Source organism: Anabrus simplex, chromosome 10 (assembly GCF_040414725.1).
Source record: "Anabrus simplex isolate iqAnaSimp1 chromosome 10, ASM4041472v1, whole genome shotgun sequence".
Taxonomy (NCBI): domain Eukaryota; kingdom Metazoa; phylum Arthropoda; class Insecta; order Orthoptera; family Tettigoniidae; genus Anabrus; species Anabrus simplex.
This window is the reverse complement of record NC_090274.1, coordinates 53,256,155-53,274,145: the sequence shown is the minus strand read 5'-3', so window position 1 is coordinate 53,274,145 and position 17,991 is coordinate 53,256,155. Positions and strand designations below refer to the sequence as shown.

Sequence of the window (17,991 nt, the reverse complement as noted above, 5' to 3'; positions counted from 1 at the left end):
CACTTGATGTACTGGACATGATCAAGAACCTGTAACAACATTGTAGAAGGTACACATATTAAAAATTCCCAGGTTGTGTCGCTCCGTTGGCGGGTGCACGCTGTAAAAGTAGCATGCCTGTAGCCTACCTTCATGCAGCTAGCAATTCGCTCCCGTGTTGCGCAGCTTGCGTGAAGCTCCACGTGCAGAAGGCCTTAGAGTTCATGGTTCTGTTGGTAAGCAGGAGTGGCAAGAGTCAGTTCGTGGTTCTGTTGGCAGATGGCAGAAACAGTGCATCGCGTCGCCAAACAGGATCACTATTTAAGACCTACTGTGGTAGGGGGTCTAAGATTGGGGGGAACACATTACTGGGCAACATGAAATATATGAATGTTACCTTACAATGCTTGTAGAAAAGAGGTGTGTTCATCGTCAATGATAGAATCTTACCATCCCGCCCCTAGAAGACACTCACTTTTATAATCAAACAGTGGTGGCCAGTCAATACGTGCTACTGGGCTCCAGCACGTAGCTTGGAACTGTCAATAATTATTTATATTAAGTACAATTGTCTTTGTGCCTTTTCTTTGTTCTGAGTACGGTATAAATTTGTGATTGTGAAAATCAGGACAAGATCTATCAAATACCTAGCTCTGTTCTCCTGGGAAACTTGTGAAATGAGCTCCGGCCTGTAGCCTGAAGGAAGCAATGTGCAGGTGCAGCAAGCTTGCAACACACCCCACAGCTGGTGGAGTATAACCATGAACCGTGATCAATGTTCGCTGATCCCGTCTATAGTTACTTTCCCTCCTGCAAGAGGGTAGCACTGCTCAATGCCTCCTGCTACCCCTGATGTTGAACGCAGTGTTCCTGGTTTGACGAAATTTCAGGAGATCTCTCGATTTTTTTGCAACACACCAGAAGACACGAAAAAACAAAAAAATCTCCCGAAATTTCTTCTAATCCTAATTTGAGGAAAATGAATAATAACGATTAATGGTACATAATATATTTGTGCCGGAAAAATCGTTCCTTCTCTTAGTGCATGATGTTTTATCGATAAACAGATCGAATGTCACAATAATTATAAAATGTAGTTGAATCCAAAAGGAGTATTAATACCTATTATACTAAAGCCGGTAAAGAGACGTCTCTTAAGATCCAAAAGTTTCCTCTAGTGTATAAACTCACAACTATTTGTATTTTAAACTTCATTAAGGCCTCATTTCAAGAATTTCTTATCTACATTCAAGATAATGTATTAATTTACGAATATTTGTATTTTAGAATTTATTAAGGCCTAATATTAAGACCATTTCACTCATTTCCACAATCAGGTACCTGATTATCAACTTTCAGTTTGAGATTTAAGGCTGAAGATGCCCTTAATTAAAGGGCAAAACATGTTCCTTTAATTTTATTTAATTCATTATCTCTTCTTATGTATTTAACAGGTGGAATCAATAAACTTTAATATTTGACTTCACTGTACATTTCAATACGGACCTAAACATGAGATTTATATCTTGTAATTGCAACATATGCCACGACTGAAACCCACACATTCCAGTGTTTCACCTTGAGCTTTATTGATTGTGATAGAAACAGCCGAGCGAATTGGAAATTTGTTGTCATTGATGCTTTCACGGCCTGTACTTATAGACATGATATAGGCTTTTGGGCTTATGCTGTGCCAAGAAAATAAGGTGAAATTCTTTATGTTTCGCAGAGAACTTTGCTCTGCATCTTCAGAAGAAAATCTCGACTGTTCACAACGAAGTCTTCTGCAATATTGTAGAGATCATGAACGACATCAAGAAGAAGAAGAAACCTGAGCCAGCCAATATTCCGCCACGACAAGCAACGGGCAGATTACAGTAACTACCTCAATATAATGCCACCCTCACCTAGTGCCATGCACCATTAGTGGCACAAGTACAGAAGTACTGGGCAATGTTACAAATGTGCTCAATATATTGCCAATTTGAATTTATTGGCAGAAACTCGAAAAACGTTTCTTTGAATGAAAACATGGCTCTTATCTGATCTTTTAGGAATGTGAGCAGGTTGTGCATGCTATCGACTCTCATTACCCGTAGCTCATTATCTCTAGTGGCATGGTGTCGGGGTTTGAATTGTCTTACCATGGACGATTGCTTTAAGGCTTACCATAATGGACTGTTTCTGAGAAAAGCTTTGGAAGCCTGGACAAAGAAATTTGAGCATAATGAGTTGGACGTATTGACCTGTTTTAAACTTCGGTTCTGTGCGCACAAGTCTCTACGATGAATAAACAAACAATCTTTTGTGTAAAAGAAAAGCGAGATGTGCTCTTATAAAGACCAGTATCCTTCTGTTAGTCAGAAGAGCATTGAAAACCATTTTTCATTGCTGTGGGGGAAAACCATGAGCAGAGAAAGTACTGGAGTATGCAACATCTGACATGGGATTGTTCTAATGCATAAATAGGCATTTTAAAATTAAATCTTGATTTAGGTACTATTCCAGAAAATCCCTATACAGTATATCACTATGTAGACACTTAAGTCATTCAACTTTCAGTTCTAAAATAGTGACTTCAGTTTAATGCCACCCTGTTTGTTGTGCCAACAAATGCTCTGAACAAACAATGGTGTTATAATAAAGGATAACTGTATGTTCTATTCAGGATTTAGCTGGTGAAGTGGGAATTTATCCTAAGGTTCTCTCCATAATTGCAAAAACATTAGTCCATAATTAAGATTATATCAGTGCTATAATTGTACTCCTGTTGTTGTTGGGTAGTTATGTTTTAAGTTTACTTTATTATCACTTGTAGTGTTACGCTAGCAGCAAGCTCAACCTGTACAGTAGTATTGTAAACCATAGTGTTAAGCAATGGAAATATTTAAGTTGTGTGTGAATTTGTATGGCCGGCCCTGTGGTGTAAGGGTAGCGTGCCTGCCTCTTACGCGGAGGCCCCGGGTTCGATTCCCGGCCAGGTCAGGGATTTTTACCTGGACCTGAGGGCTGGTTCGAGGTCCACTCAGCCTACGTGATTAGAATTGAGGAGCTATCTGACGGTGAGATAGCGGCCCCAGCCTAGAAAGCCAAGAATAACGGCCGAGAGGATTTGTCGTGCTGACTACACGACACCTCGTAATCTGCAGGCCTTCAGGCTGAGCAGCGGTCGCTTGGTAGGCCAAGGCTCTTCATGGACTGTAGTGCCATGGGGTTTGTTTTTTTGTGAATTTGTATATGATGAAGCTGGGTTTAGAATGTTAAACTCATAGTATTTCTTGTAATATTTTCTTTTCATGGACATGCTTGGGGGTACTTTTGTTGTTGTTGTTGTTGTTGGGTAATTATATGTTAACTTTACCTTATTATCACACTACTGCAAGTGACCACTGCCACTGGGATATTTCCCAATTCCAATGTATTTCTTAATAATAATTAACAAGAAATCGTAAACTCCAACAGAATCGATAACACTAATGAAATTAATGCGAACAGAACATTGTTCTAGTCATCTCTGTTTCTGCAGCATGTAGCGGCGATGTGAGCGATAAACGAACACAATATTGCACTTAACAATAATACACTTCACAGTGTTTAAAATAAAAAGTCTTGCAAGATATAAGTGTTCAAATGTAATTGTTGAAAGTGCCGTTGGGCAATCCCATGGGTCGTCCAAGAACTTTCTTCGTTGTCACGGAACTGCTGGAAAGAACGAAAAAGAAGGTCACAATATATTAACAACAAAAACATAGTTAAAATTATAGTCTAATAATAACAAAGTTTAATAAATAAGCTTGCTGATTTTGCGATCATAGCAAAGGGAGTTCCAGTTTTAAATGGATAATAATAATAAAAATAATGTTAATGAATACTGAATTCACAATATTGGAAATAAACTTTCAACATTATTAGATCATGTTAAGTAAAGAACAAAAATGGCCAACGGGACACCAATAGGATCTGAACCTACATCCTTCCGATTTTGCGTCAGGTGCTCTTACCACTTGAGCTACAGTAGTCTAGGTCATATTTGTTCTGTTCGAAAGGATCTAAGCTACAAGAACTGTATGTCTTGAACACCACCTAATATGCTGAAAGTTTATTTCAAGAATAATAATGACATTTGTCTACATAAATGGGCAATGACAGAGGCCCGCTTCTCGAGCTAACGGCATGAGTGCGGGAAGAGCCGACAGTAGCTAACTTCTAGTAGTTTGTGCTGTAGAGACTAGATGGCAATATGCGAAATCAAGGCACAAGCAAAGCTCCAGCAATGTACTCAGCTGAGTATAGTATGTTTACGTAACACAATAATACAGTTCATTTATGGTTCAATGTTCATGCTGCATTCTTAAACAAGCTTTTACAGTGTTTATATGAGTACTGGAAGTTTTCAAATTTAGTTATCACATGTAGAAATAATTAATTTTGTTTCCTAAGCATAACCTAATGAAATTAACCCTTTCCCATGGACTATCGTTCACTCACTGTCTGGAGAAACCTAGAATAATAATTTGCTTGTCAGGTATAATTGTGGAGTACCTTCACTAAATAATTTATTCTGTAAAAACCACTTATTGGTTTCAAATTCTGTAACAAGGGAAAATACAAATACAAAATGATACAATGAGATCACATAATTACACACAGGACCCCCCCCCCAGTATGGAATGATACATCAAGAAGCATTCAACGTGGTGCAAGTTAATGTTAAATTGCTTGTTCTTGAAGTCAGTCTGAATTGTTCGACATGATGGGGCTCTTATTTTCTTGGTAATGCAGAGAACACAGGACTTCACCTTGAAACCCCCAATTTATTTCATTTTTGGATCCATCAGATGAAGATATTTACATAGCAAATCATACTGTCCCTCAGACTTACAAATTATGAACTATTTTTCACCGAATGGGATTAGAAAAACTGAAATTAGTTGGAATATTATTTAAATATGTAAAGGCCCATAGTCCAAAACAGAATTAACTGGAGGATTAAAACTGATAATTATTTTTGTCCAAGTAGGCCTAATATTTTAAAAGGAGATGGTACCTGAATGAGCATTTCTTGTCTTGTGCAATATATATTATTTTGATTTTCTTCAGGTTCATCTGCTGACCCAACTGCTTCCCACACCATTTTTATTATTATACCTAGAAATTGAAACTCACTAGCATTGCATTCGTCAACATATTAACCTAATTTTTAACAAATATCCTCTGCACTCAACAGCCATGTTGCTGCAATGTGTTTACATTCAGTCAGCTGTCTGTTCTATCTAAGTAAACGTATAAAAACTATTTTAGCATTCTGTGCATGTCAGTTGTATCTAGAAAGCATAGAGAATTCACTGGTTCCAAGAAGTTATATGTTTAGCACACAGATGGCAGAGGAAGTTGGTTGGAAAGTATGCTCTACTACGCAACCCACGGAGAAAGAGTTAATATAATGAAGCATATTCACTTATCACAAGGCATCTGTATACAAAATAACTTAGTCTGTTTCCTCGCCATAATCTAATGCACTGAACAGAATGGGACATCAGATATAGTAAAACTGTTAAAAGTTTAAATCTGTTTAGATATGCGCCCCTTCTCTAGTTGCAACTGAGAGACATGCAAGCAGCTGCTAGGCTGTGCACTGTTCCTTTATCTGCCTGAACTGGAGCGCTGCTCAGTGAGCCGAATTGTGCCTGCCTATGATATACATCAGGCATGTCAATTTCACGATCTGACCGTAAGGTTTGCGTGCATAAGAAACAGCTGTTATGAGCGCTAGCCGAGTTCGTATCAGACAGCGCAAGCCTCGAGGGGTGCACATTACACATTCATAACCACAAGGCTCTGCGCAATTAATGTATATGATTGTTTCACACAAGGACATAATTAAATGTGTTCAACATGGTATTTGCATTAAAATGCACAGAACACCATGCTTTCTAATCACAGTGTACTAGGAAAACAACAATTACTTTGAAGGTTGCTATAAAATATGAAATACAAAATACAAGGCTCTCCTATGAACAATTATGAAGCAGAATAATACCAAACAGAAGCCTCCATGTTTCAGGCGGCAGCACACCGGCCTCTCACTGCTGGGTTCCGTGGTTCAAATCCCGGCCACTCCATGCGAGATTTGTGCTGGACAAAGCGGAGGTGGGACAGGTTTTTCTCCGGGTACTCCAGTTTTCCCTGTCATATTTTATTCCAGCAACACTCTCGAATATCATTTCATTCCATTTGTCATTCATTAATCAATACCCCAGAGGAGTGTGACAGGTTTTGGCAGCCGGCACAATTCCTATCTTCGCCGCTAGATGGGGCTTCGTTCATTCCATTCCTGACCCAGTCGAATGACTGGAAACAGGCTGTGGATTTTCATTTTTTCAATAATATCCAGACGTGCCAACTTTCAAAAGTCAAAAATCAGGAGATTATATTGTGGCATATCCTGACTTGTTAGACACATCATTGATGACGTAACTTTGAAGAATATTTTTCACATTATACTACTCAATTATGTAATTTAAGTTATTTATTAATTTATGCATTTATAAACACTGAAATACTGCATGTATCTGAGCTGTAGAACAGACGACTCTTCATTGTAACTGCTTTCGGCCTCTTCATAATATTTCTGAACTAAATTTATGCTGAAAGCACTGGCCTTGTTGAACAGGTTTTAGGGATAAATTTTTTCCAGAATTCTTTTTGGGAAGCTTTGATCTGAACTGAGTTGTTGTCCTTGTATATATGCTAAAAAATGCTCTCAGAGTCGGCATTGTTATGTGGAAATGATATAATAAAAATTATTATGTTCGAGATTCTGTCATATTTACAAACACCATCTGTTTTGCCAGTTCTCACTGAACATCAATTCTTGCCAGCTACGTAAAGAACGAGGAAAAACCTGGGATTTTCAAAAAATACAGGAATACTAAATATGTTCTCAAAATCGGGAGATAAGTCTCTGCCATCAGGAGAGGGGGAGGAGGGAGGACCAAAAATAGGGAGACTCCCGCTTAAATCGGATGAGTTGGCACGTCTGAATACCAAGTACTATGCCGCTTCTGTAGCAAAATGTCATGTTTTTATAAACTTAAAGTAAAATAGGCCTCGATAAAAGTAGCATCCCCCCCAACTAACCGTGTTGATACAAACGTACAAAAATACAATCACACACTAACAAATGACTGTGTCAATCCTTATCCCACAGCCTACGTAGATGTATGTTTCAACAGCTACGTGTAGATCAGAACCGATAACTAGAGCCTGTCATCGGTAAGCGTGCACACCCCTGAGTCAGCAACGTGGAAAAGTACAAGCTGACTTGAGGGGAAGTGACTTGTGCCCTCATGAAAAGGTATTTGTAGCATGGGCACTGCGCTTATGGCAGACAAGGTTCGACACCCGTGGTCCACATCTTGAATTGGCAGCGAGCAGGGATTGGGGATGCAAACAACTTCCCGTACCTTTGGCAAGTAGCAGGCTTCGAGGTGGTGGACAGATTCATATTATCACAGTGCCCTGTTAACAAGCAATAGTAACTGCTCGGATGAGAATCAAAGACGTCTTGAAATGGCATGCAACGTGACAGCGAAGCTAACCAAGATTTTGAAAGAGCAGTGGTATCAAATCCGAAAGCAATATTTTGAAAGATAGCGCTAGAAAATTTCGGGACATGAATATACTATAATAATCTACTGGTATGCCACTTAAAATTAAATTTGTTAAGATGGAAGCTATGCTTTTCGATGGTGACATACAGAGGTAGACAGCGAAAAATTACCAGCACTTTAAGCCAGTGTTGCTGCTGTGCAGGTTGTCTTGATTTGTTCCTGAGTGGTGGGGATAGAGTGCATAGTCAGGTATGTGGGGATAGAGTGCACAGTCAGGTATGTGGGGACAGAGTGCGCAGTCAGGTATGTGAGGATTGAGTGCACAGTCAGGTATGTGGGGATAGAGTGTGCAGTCAGGTATATGGGGATAGAGTGTGCAGTCAGGTATGTGGGGATAGAGTGTGCAGTCAGGTACATGGGGATAGAGTGTGCAGTCAGGTATGTGGAGACAGAGTGCGGAGTCAGGTATGTGAGGATTGAGTGCGCAGTCGGGTATGTGGGGATAGAGTGTGCAGTCAGGTATGTGTGGATAGAGTGTGCAGTCAGGTATATGGGGATAGAGTGTGCAGTCAGGTATGTGGGGATAGAGTGTGCAGTCAGGTACATGGGGATAGAGTGTGCAGTCAGGTATGTGGGGATAGAGTGTGCAGTCAGGTATGTGGGGATAGAGTGTGCAGTCAGGTACATGGGGATAGAGTGTGCAGTCAGGTATGTGGGGATAGAGTGCGCAGTCAGGTATGTGGGGATAGAGTGTGCAGTCAGGTATGTGGGGTAGAGTGCGCAGTCAGGTACATGGGGATAGAGTGTGCAGTCAGGTACATGGGGATAGAGTGTGCAGTCAGGTATGTGGGGATAGAGTGTGCAGTCAGGTACATGGGGATAGAGTGTGCAGTCAGGTATGTGGGGATAGAGTGTGCAGCCAGGTACATGGGGATAGAGTGTGCAGTCAGGTATGTGGGGATAGAGTGTGCAGTCAGGTATGTGGGGATAGAGTGTGCAGTCAGGTACATGGTGATAGAGTGTGCAGTCAGGTATGTGGGGATAGAGTGTGCAGTCAGGTACATGGGGATAGAGTGTGCAGTCAGGTATGTGGGGGTAGAGTGTGCAGTCAGGTATGTGGGGGTAGAGTGTGCAGTCAGGTATCACAGTGAGCATGGTTAGTGGTAAGCATACGGAATGAATGTTTAGTTTATGACTAGAGTTTTTGCTGAACACTCATTATTAGCGCTGCATTCCTTCGCTTGTTGCTCAACAGCATTTTTGTTAGCCTATCAGTAAGATGACTGAACATTGGATTTGTATGCATGTTTTGTTTCAAATTTTGGATTTATTGTGCAGGTTTTCGACTTTTATTATGCATATTTTAATGTGTTCTACGAGCAGTCTTCAACAAAATGTGAAGTAATTAATGCCATGAACTCTTTCGGCAATTAAATGGTTCAAAGCGAACTGCCACTTATCAAGACACACTTCCAAATCATACCGAATCAAACAAGAAGCTTAGATACGTGGATTGCATCTTGTTGATTCGCTAGATATTGTGGATTACATAAAATCAGCTTCATGGTCCGTATCGCACTTCAATAGATTCACAATTAAGTATTTATTTATTTTCCACCTAGTTGATACAATGATTGCTTAAGGCAATTTTTAATGGTCAGAAGTGGTACATGTTTCGTATATTATCAACATCTTCAGCCACATAACACTGTTTAGATGAAAAATATATAAAATTGACAAAGTAATGCTTTAGAGGAAGTGTCCTTAAAATTAACATAAGATTGACAAGATTAAAACAAACAAATAACTCAAGAGAAAATATATAAATTATTTCTACAATAGAAAGCAGCCGTCAAGGAAACACTTGTACAATATTCCATAGAGAAAATGTCCTAATAAATATTCTTTTCTTAATAATTCATGAAAAAAGATCAATTTATAAATTATAAATTATACAATTTATAAGTAATTATTGAAATGAAGAAATCCTGATATCACAGTGCGGCTCTTATTATTAATGTAGATGAAAATATAACTAATTCCTAGTTGTCAAATCTTATTAAGCCTGCTTTCCTTTGGAACAGTAACTCCTGTCATTCTTTCACAGTTTTGCACCGGGTGTAATATTGATGATGCGTTCTTCCTTGCTCTTGCACCTGAGGAGGTGGAGGAGCGGGGGATACAGGTGTGTCAAGAACTTCCTTGCTGTCACCTATAGCTTCAACTGAGGAGGAATAAGTTGTAGGGCTATCTGTAGGTGGAGAAATTCCAATTCTTTTTTCGTGTCCTTAAGCTTAATGAACACATATGAAGACCTGTACATTCATCTAGACCAACTTGTAAAGAAAAATGATAACCGTAATGAGGCTGTAGAATATAAGAATCCATTATATTATCAAATTCTAGTATATTTGAAAATGCTTGAGAAGGATCACGAAAAAAGAATTGGAATTTCTCCACCTACAGATAACCCTACAACTTATTCCTCCTCAGTTGAAGCTATAGGTGACAGCAAGGAAGTTCTTGACACACCTATATCCCCCGCTCCTCCACCTCCTCAGGTGCAAGAGCAAGGAAGAACGCATCATCAATATTACACCCGGCGCAAAACTGTGAAAGAATGACAGGAGTTACTGTTCCAAAGGAAAGCAGGCTTAATAAGATTTGACAACTAGGAATTAGTTATATTTTCATCTACATTAATAATAAGAGCCGCACTGTGATATCAGGATTTCTTCATTTCGATAATTACTTATAAATTGTATAATTTATAATTTATAAATTGATCTTTTTTCATGAATTATTAAGAAAAGAATATTTATTAGGACAATTTCTCTATGGAATATTGTACAAGTGTTTCCTTGACGACTGCTTTCTATTGTAGAAATAATTTATATATTTTCTCTTGAGTTATTTGTTTGTTTTAATCTTGTCAATCTTATGTTAATTTTAAGGACACTTCCTCTAAAGCATTACTTTGTCAATTTTATATATTTTTCATCTAAACAGTGTTATGTGGCTGAAGATGTTGATAATATACGAAACATGTACCACTTCTGACCATTAAAAATTGCCTTAAGCAATCATTGTATCGACTAGGTGGAAAATAAATAAATACTTAATTGTGAAGACATTGTGGAGACGTGAAGCGTGATGTGGAGGGTATCCCAGGACACCTCGGACTACTTCTTTAAACAAAATATCATAACGTGCTTAAATGAAATCCAGACTACGACATCATTATAGTTATAAACAAATATTTGGGTGGTACTGATACTGTGGATCTACCAGAATGTTTAACATCTACACTCCCTCCTGAATTCAAGTAACTTTCTGTCCTGTCACCTCTAGATGTAGAGAGATCATTCTCCGCACTGAAGCTAGTTTTAACAGACAAATGCCACAGATTTATAGACATGATATAGACTTTTGGGCTTATGCCGTGTCAAGAAAATAAGGTGAAATTCTTTACGTTCCACAGAGAACTTTGCTCTGCATCTTCAGAAGAAAATCTCGACTGTTCACGAGGAAGACTTCTCCAAGAATGAAGTTTGAATTTTGATGTTAATAATAGAAGTGGAAGTGGTATGTTCATTCATCACCAGATGTCTCACGGCATGCGGTACAGCGCTAGCATTCGAAGCGGAAGCTGACGGAACCATCAGAATTGGTCTGAGAGGGAGTCGCATAACATAGATTTATATCAGAAAACTTGGAGAAGACAGCTGTATTGTACCGCAAAGCAAATCATGGAGAGGAAAAGTATGGTGTGCAGTGTACAATGAAAGAGGAATGTGTATTTGAGTGTGTGGTTTGCTTAAAACCTTACTAACTGACTTATCATCATCATCATCATCTGCAGTTTCCAGCTGTTGGCTGGGCCTGCTTACGAACTGACTTATCATGTGTATTAATTAACACACTGTGTCTTATCTAGGAGAAGTGTGCATCTTGTTTTAACAGTGTAATAATAATAATAATAATAATAATAATAATAATAGAATATTATTTATAATATAGCATATAAATCCAATGTGGTATGTTCCGAGCTGTCAGCGGAGAGATGGCGTGGAATGACATTAGTAGACGAATAAGTTTGAGTGGCGTTTATAAAAGTAGGAAAGATCACAATATGAAGATAAAGTTGGAATTCAAGAGGACAAAATGGGGCAAATATTCATTTATAGGAAGGGGAGTTAGGGATTGGAATAACTTACCAAGGGAGACGTTTAATAAATTTCCAATTTCTTTGAAATCATTTAGGAAAAGGCTAGGAAAACAACAGATAGGGAATCTGCCACCTGGGCAACTGCCCTAAATGCAGATCAGTATTGATTGATTACACTGATAGATCAATACATCTCACAAACTACGCACGGATTGTTTGTACTCTTGGAACAGCCACAGCTGTAAGTAGTGTGATTTTTTGTTTTTCATTCAGTTTCTTATTCATGATCATGATTTTATGTATGGGTGAATCACGTGTGTTTAGTAAAGGCATGTTGGATTTGCATTTTGTACAAGTATTTAATAGCATGAAAATAAGTGCATACTTCACCACCTTTTGCAGCATAGTTACATGCTTATGTTTGTGATTCATATAGCATATAGTCCGACTTGTTGGCTGAATGGTCAGCATACTGGCCTTCGGTTCAGAGGGACCCGGGTTCGATTCCCGGCCGGATCGGGGATTTTAACCTTCATTGGTTAATTCCAATGGCTCGGGGGCTGGGTGTTTGTACTGTCCCCAACATCCCTGCAACTCACACACCACACATAACACTATCCTCAACCACAATAACATGCAGTCACCTACACATGGCAGATGCCGCCCACCTTCATCGAAGGGTCTGCCTTAAAGGGTTGCACTCTGCTAGAAATAGCCACACGAAGTAGTAAAATAATAATAATAATAATAATAATAATAATAATATAATATTATTTATAATATAGCATATAAATCCGATGTCTAATGATGGCGTATAATACAAAGGACAACAGACATTCCTAGTCGAGGCATTTCTCCTAAAGAAGAAATTGTGTGTGAAACGTTCACAAATCTCTATGTCGTTTCCAGGGAGGGACTTTAAAAATAAAAAGTGTACAAGAAAATTCCACATACTCTTGAAGCTCTGGAGAATGAAATAGGATGACTGATACGTAAAATTTCAGAGGTGGAGATACGAGTATTTTGGAATTTTTACACCGATGCAAAGTTTATATCGAGAATGATGGACATCATTTTCATTTGATGAAAGAAAAAAATCTACATTAGTTTACAACTTCATTCCTTAGTAACTCTTTAACTAATAATGTAGGCCTTCATGGAGACTACTATTACGAAACATTAGGAGTAAAATTGACCGTAGTCTGAGATATGGGCATCTACAACTCTCATTTCACTGAGATATTTCTGGAAAATGGATTTTGGCATGTGTAATTGTTTATGGTTCAAACAAGATTTGAGGGGTATTTCAACATGGATTTGGTGATTGAGAGCGCGACCATTGTCGGACTTATTGATTCCATTTTACATTTGTGTGAAATAATGCAGTAGAAATCTCACCAAACGGGTCATATTTGTCATATCATAACCCTATATATCATGCATAACCTTTGTAACTAGTGCTAAAACATACATACATTATAGAATGTCGTGCCTTTCAGCGTTCCGTTAGCAAGCCTCGTTGAATTCACTAATGCTTCCACAATCCTATCATCTATTTGTAACTAGGCCTCATTTAATTCATAACTCTTACATTTAAGTCTTTAGAAACCTAGTCTAACCATCGTCATCTTGGTCTCCTTCTACTTCTCTTACCCTACACATCCGTTATTCCATTAGTCCATTATTCTCCTAGGTAACCTATCCTCCTCCATTTGCCTCACATGACACCATCACTAAAGCCGATTTACTTTACAAAGGTAAAAATTGAGTGTATCCTCCTAGTTTAATACATATAATTCCATCATTAGATGGAGTAATCGAATTCAAACATGTTTCAGCTCGTTTGAGCCATCTTCAGCAAAAAAAAAGGGGGGGGGGTTGAAATAATTTACATACCGTATTTACGCGAATAATACCTTCACATTTTTTAAAAAAATTTGGGGCACGAAATTGGGGTGCGGGTTTTATTTGCGTCAATGTTGACATTTTTTTTTCAAAACGAGCCTTCCTAAATTTAGGGTGCGGGATTCTACGGTGGCGGGTATTATTCGCGTAAATACGGTGGCGGGGATTATTCGCTTAAATACCCGTATTTACGCGAATAATACCCGCAATTTTTTTAAAAAAATTTGAGGCACGAAATTGGGATGCGTTTTTTTTGCGTCAAAGTTGGCATTTCTTTTTTTCAAAATAAGCCTACCTAAAGTTAGGGTGCGGGGATTATTCGGTGGCGGGAATTATTTGCATAAATACGGTAATATAAGCTAAAAATGCCTAAAAAACATAATGAAGGAACAAATGAAAAAAAACAAAAGAGAGACATGACGGAAACAAAAATAGCACAATATACAATATTTACATCAACACGTAAGGCAAAAATTCAGTGAAAATAGGGGTTAATACAAAACATAATTGAAACTTAAAACTGTGTTAACCTAAGAAGAAAAGAAATGAAAACAATGATACAGATGGAAATAAGTGCACATAGCGAGGTTGCGGACCTCTTAGTTTACAAAATATTGGTTTTATAACAATTCAAAACAGGATGAAATCACTGTGTCGAAAATTCAGGCCGAAAATCTGTCTTTGTAGAAACACCATCACGTCGAATGGCTAGGAGGGGAGCGGGAGTGAAAAAGTTTGAGAAACCAAGCCGGAGATGACGTGCAGGTGAAATGCCTGTGACAAGTGGTGGAAAAACGCCGATGAAAATGTAAAACTTTAGAACAGCAACATTCTCAATATCTTCTCAATCTAGCGGTCCCATTCTTGAATGTTGTTTCACAATATTGGCTGGTTGGTTTGCCTACTCCCACAAAGCAACATTGGTCTGAAAACAGACTGATGTACAGATAGTTTCATCAGGGAGCTGACTTCCTTCCTATAGAATACTGTTGATCATAATTGCAAACTCACTACACCTTCATTCGATCTCCCTTACTATACTACCATCCTCAGAGAATACACATCCTAAATACTTGAAATTATCTACCTGTTCCAGCTTTGAATTCTCAACCTGATGTTCAATTCCCTTAGGTTACTTACCTGCTGACATCAGTTTATTCTTAGAAAGGCTAATTTCCATACCAGACTCATTGCACTTATCTTCAAGTTCCCGGCTTTCAGCAGAATTTGCGAGTAAGACCAAGTCGTCAGCATAAGACAAACTGCTTAAGTGTTATACCAGTATCGGAATAAATGAAGCTCAAGATAAATCTTAGCATTTTATTTTGCCAGACCACATAAACGTATTCATGCCTAAAATGTCTGGCTCAATGGCTAACTGGTTAGCATGCTGACCTTTGGTCGAGAGATCCCAGGCTCGATTCCCGGCCAGGTCGGGGATTTTAATCTTTATTGGTTAATTCCTGACTCGGAGGCTAGATGTGTGTGCGTGTCTCTTGTCTTCAACATTAGCATTCATCCCCATCAGAGGTCAACCATGGGCATCAAATCAAAAGTCTCCCCGGAGGTCATATCCCATTTAAAAAAATATGCCTAAAATGTACCCGATACAGTCTAAACCTCACGTCCTTTGCATCTTCGTAGCAACCAAGTCTACCTCCCTGGAATACACAGTAACTTCCCTACCAAAGTAACTGACACAATGAAATTCAGAAAAGGACATCTTAGATTTTAGAACCAGTACGGACAGAAGACAATAAGGTATATCGGGCACCTCTGGAACAGTTCACACCACATCTTGATTTACTTGTGAACAAATATTACACCGCATGCAAAACATTTAAACTAACGAATGAAGTATACAACATAAATACAGAAAATCTAAGAAGTTGTATTTTTTTAAACTTCACAAACAGTAACAAACAATAAACTTGAAATAAATGTCTACACACCAACAAGTTGCATGCATCACATACAAGACAGAGAACAGTAAGACACATCATACATGCAACATAATCAAATCAAATTTGGAAAATGATAGAGAAGGGAAATATTGTCTGAAGGATAATTAAAAAAACATTTGATATGTTCTGTAGCTGACATGGGGATTATCCAATTCGTTTCATTCCTAATCAGAGCAGGGGTGGTTTCTATGTTCATTATTTTTAGCGATTCCTGAAGGAAGGGATATAGCAACATCATCTTCCATGATTATGTCATTAATTTCCAAGTTAATGAATACATCAAAATCATCTCTCTAACATAATCCAATAAGCTCAGGGACAAGGCAGACACTAGGGGAAAATTTTTGATATTGCTAGATGCAACCAACAAGTGTAGGCTATAGCACAGTACTGTTGCTCACAGTGACGAATTCTGAGTTCACTGAATGTTTGTGATATCACAGAAAAGGAAAGTTGTCACTGTACAAATCATTTTCCGATATGCTGTTAGGCCATAATGCGGGGGTGAAGTATGTCCCCAACAACCACGTTAATATCGGGATTCTACTGCATTCGTTTTCATCACATGGATATGTTTTTGGGCTCTGGAATTAGCGTTGATAACATTGTGTGGACAGAAAAGCGACACCCTGGTAATCAGGAAACCAGGGTTTGCCATCTATCTTCATTATGATCTTTCTCATGTTATTACCGAGCTCTGTGTTCTATAAAGCGTAATCGGAAACAAAGTGAACCGGGTATATGAGTTGTAGAGAGTTGGTCATACTGGTAAATAATTTGAAAAAAAATAATTTGCTATCTTGCACCATTGTCATTTTACCAGTTGCTGAAGTTAGCCAATCAGATCACTTCGCGGGCGAATTCAAATGGGCTTTACGAGGCGGTGTTGCTAAATCCGCACGTGGCTGAAGAGCACAGTCAGAGAATAAAACTACACCTGGGGAGAGGTTTGAACACAGACCTCCCAGTTGAAAGGATCGCACTATAGCAAGTGCGCTATGGTGACACCGCCTAAACCAACGTTGTGTTTGTGTTAGATGCTGATTTCTCTGCTTGGCTCCCAAGGTGATAAAGATGTTGATTCCCATAGGGAACCTGAAATATTTGTTCTGAATATAATGGTCCGTTATTGGACATTATAAATTTTCCAGCTAACTCATTCCTGGTTGCCAGCGTTTCGCCCCAGTGTGCTAAGTTGCGCTCATCAGTTGGTAAATAGGACACCTACCAAGACGCATGGCTAGTACACACTGTGGAGGCCACTGCGTAGGCTATTTGAAGCCACCGGCAACCGGCAGTGCCAATGCACAATGAGAGACTGTCTCATGTTCAAAAATTGATGCCTGCCTGGCCATCAGATGATAAAGATGTTGATTCCCATAGGGAACATGACATATTTGTTCCTAATGAGTAAATTGCATTGACACTGCCGGTGGCTCCAAGTAGCCTACGCAGTGGCCTCCACGGTATGCACTAGCCATGCGTCTTGGTGGGTGTGCTATTTACCAACTGATGAGCCCAACTTAGCACAGGGGGCACGCTGGCAACCAGGAATGAGTTAGCTGGAAAATTTATAATGTCCAATAACGGACCAGCTATATTGGTATATAATGGCTCCCAAGCCTGACCGAGTCATGTGCAGATTTAACAATACCGGTGCGCAAACCCCATTTGAATTCACCAGTGAAGCAATATGATTGGCTAATTTTAGCAACTGATAAATTGGCAACTGCGCAAAATACTAAATTTGATTTTTCAAATTGTTTATCAGTATGACCAACCCTCTAATGCTTATTTACCCAGTTCATGTTATTTCTCACCATCCAGTATAAAGTAGGTACAAATGGCACCATGTTTTAAACAAGTTTCCACTGTCTTTGACTGGTATTTCGTCTAGGTCACAGAAACCTCCCCTTATACACGGTAACGTCACCAAAGGCAGAATACGTGTCTTGTGAATATTTACAGCCATAAAATTGTGTGGTAAATCAGTGAGTTTTGTTGCATGTAGATCATGATAATACATATTTCTTTCAATTTATCAGAACTCTTTATCTGGCATGTGAATGGAGTGAAAGGATTTATTATCTATATCCTTTGCATGTTAGGGAAAGAGGTAGAGTTGGGAAAGTAATGTGTGTGCAAGAGAGAAAGAGTGAGAGAATGTCACATGAACTGGCCAGCCTCTACCTGCTTCCTGCCACTCACTCTTGTCTGTGCGGTTCTTAAATGAGCAAACTTTGACACTCTAAAACAGGTACTAAATATACGACTGGACATCTAATTTTGATATGGCTGAATAAAGCATTCTGCTATACAAAACCCTCATTTGCAGTATAGTGATGTATGGAAGTGATACGTG

At 38.8% G+C, this 17,991-nt stretch overlaps 1 protein-coding gene across 3 annotated transcripts in view; it reads right to left on the bottom strand.

Moving 5' to 3' along the window:
* Positions 1-3,046: 3,046 nt before the first annotated feature.
* The window catches only part of LOC136881943 (inositol polyphosphate 5-phosphatase K), a 120,148-nt gene continuing 105,203 nt past the window's right edge, over positions 3,047-17,991 (bottom strand). For 2 of the 3 annotated variants that reach the window (XR_010861051.2, XM_067154408.2), the window contains one exon: positions 3,047-3,681. Coding sequence is in view for 1 of the 3 variants with exons in the window: in XM_067154408.2 (XP_067010509.1) it covers positions 3,606-3,681 (76 nt within the window). In the remaining 2 variants the exon portion in view is untranslated. The remainder of the gene's footprint in view (positions 3,682-17,991) is intronic. The other variant, XR_010861052.2, reaches the window with a different exon arrangement.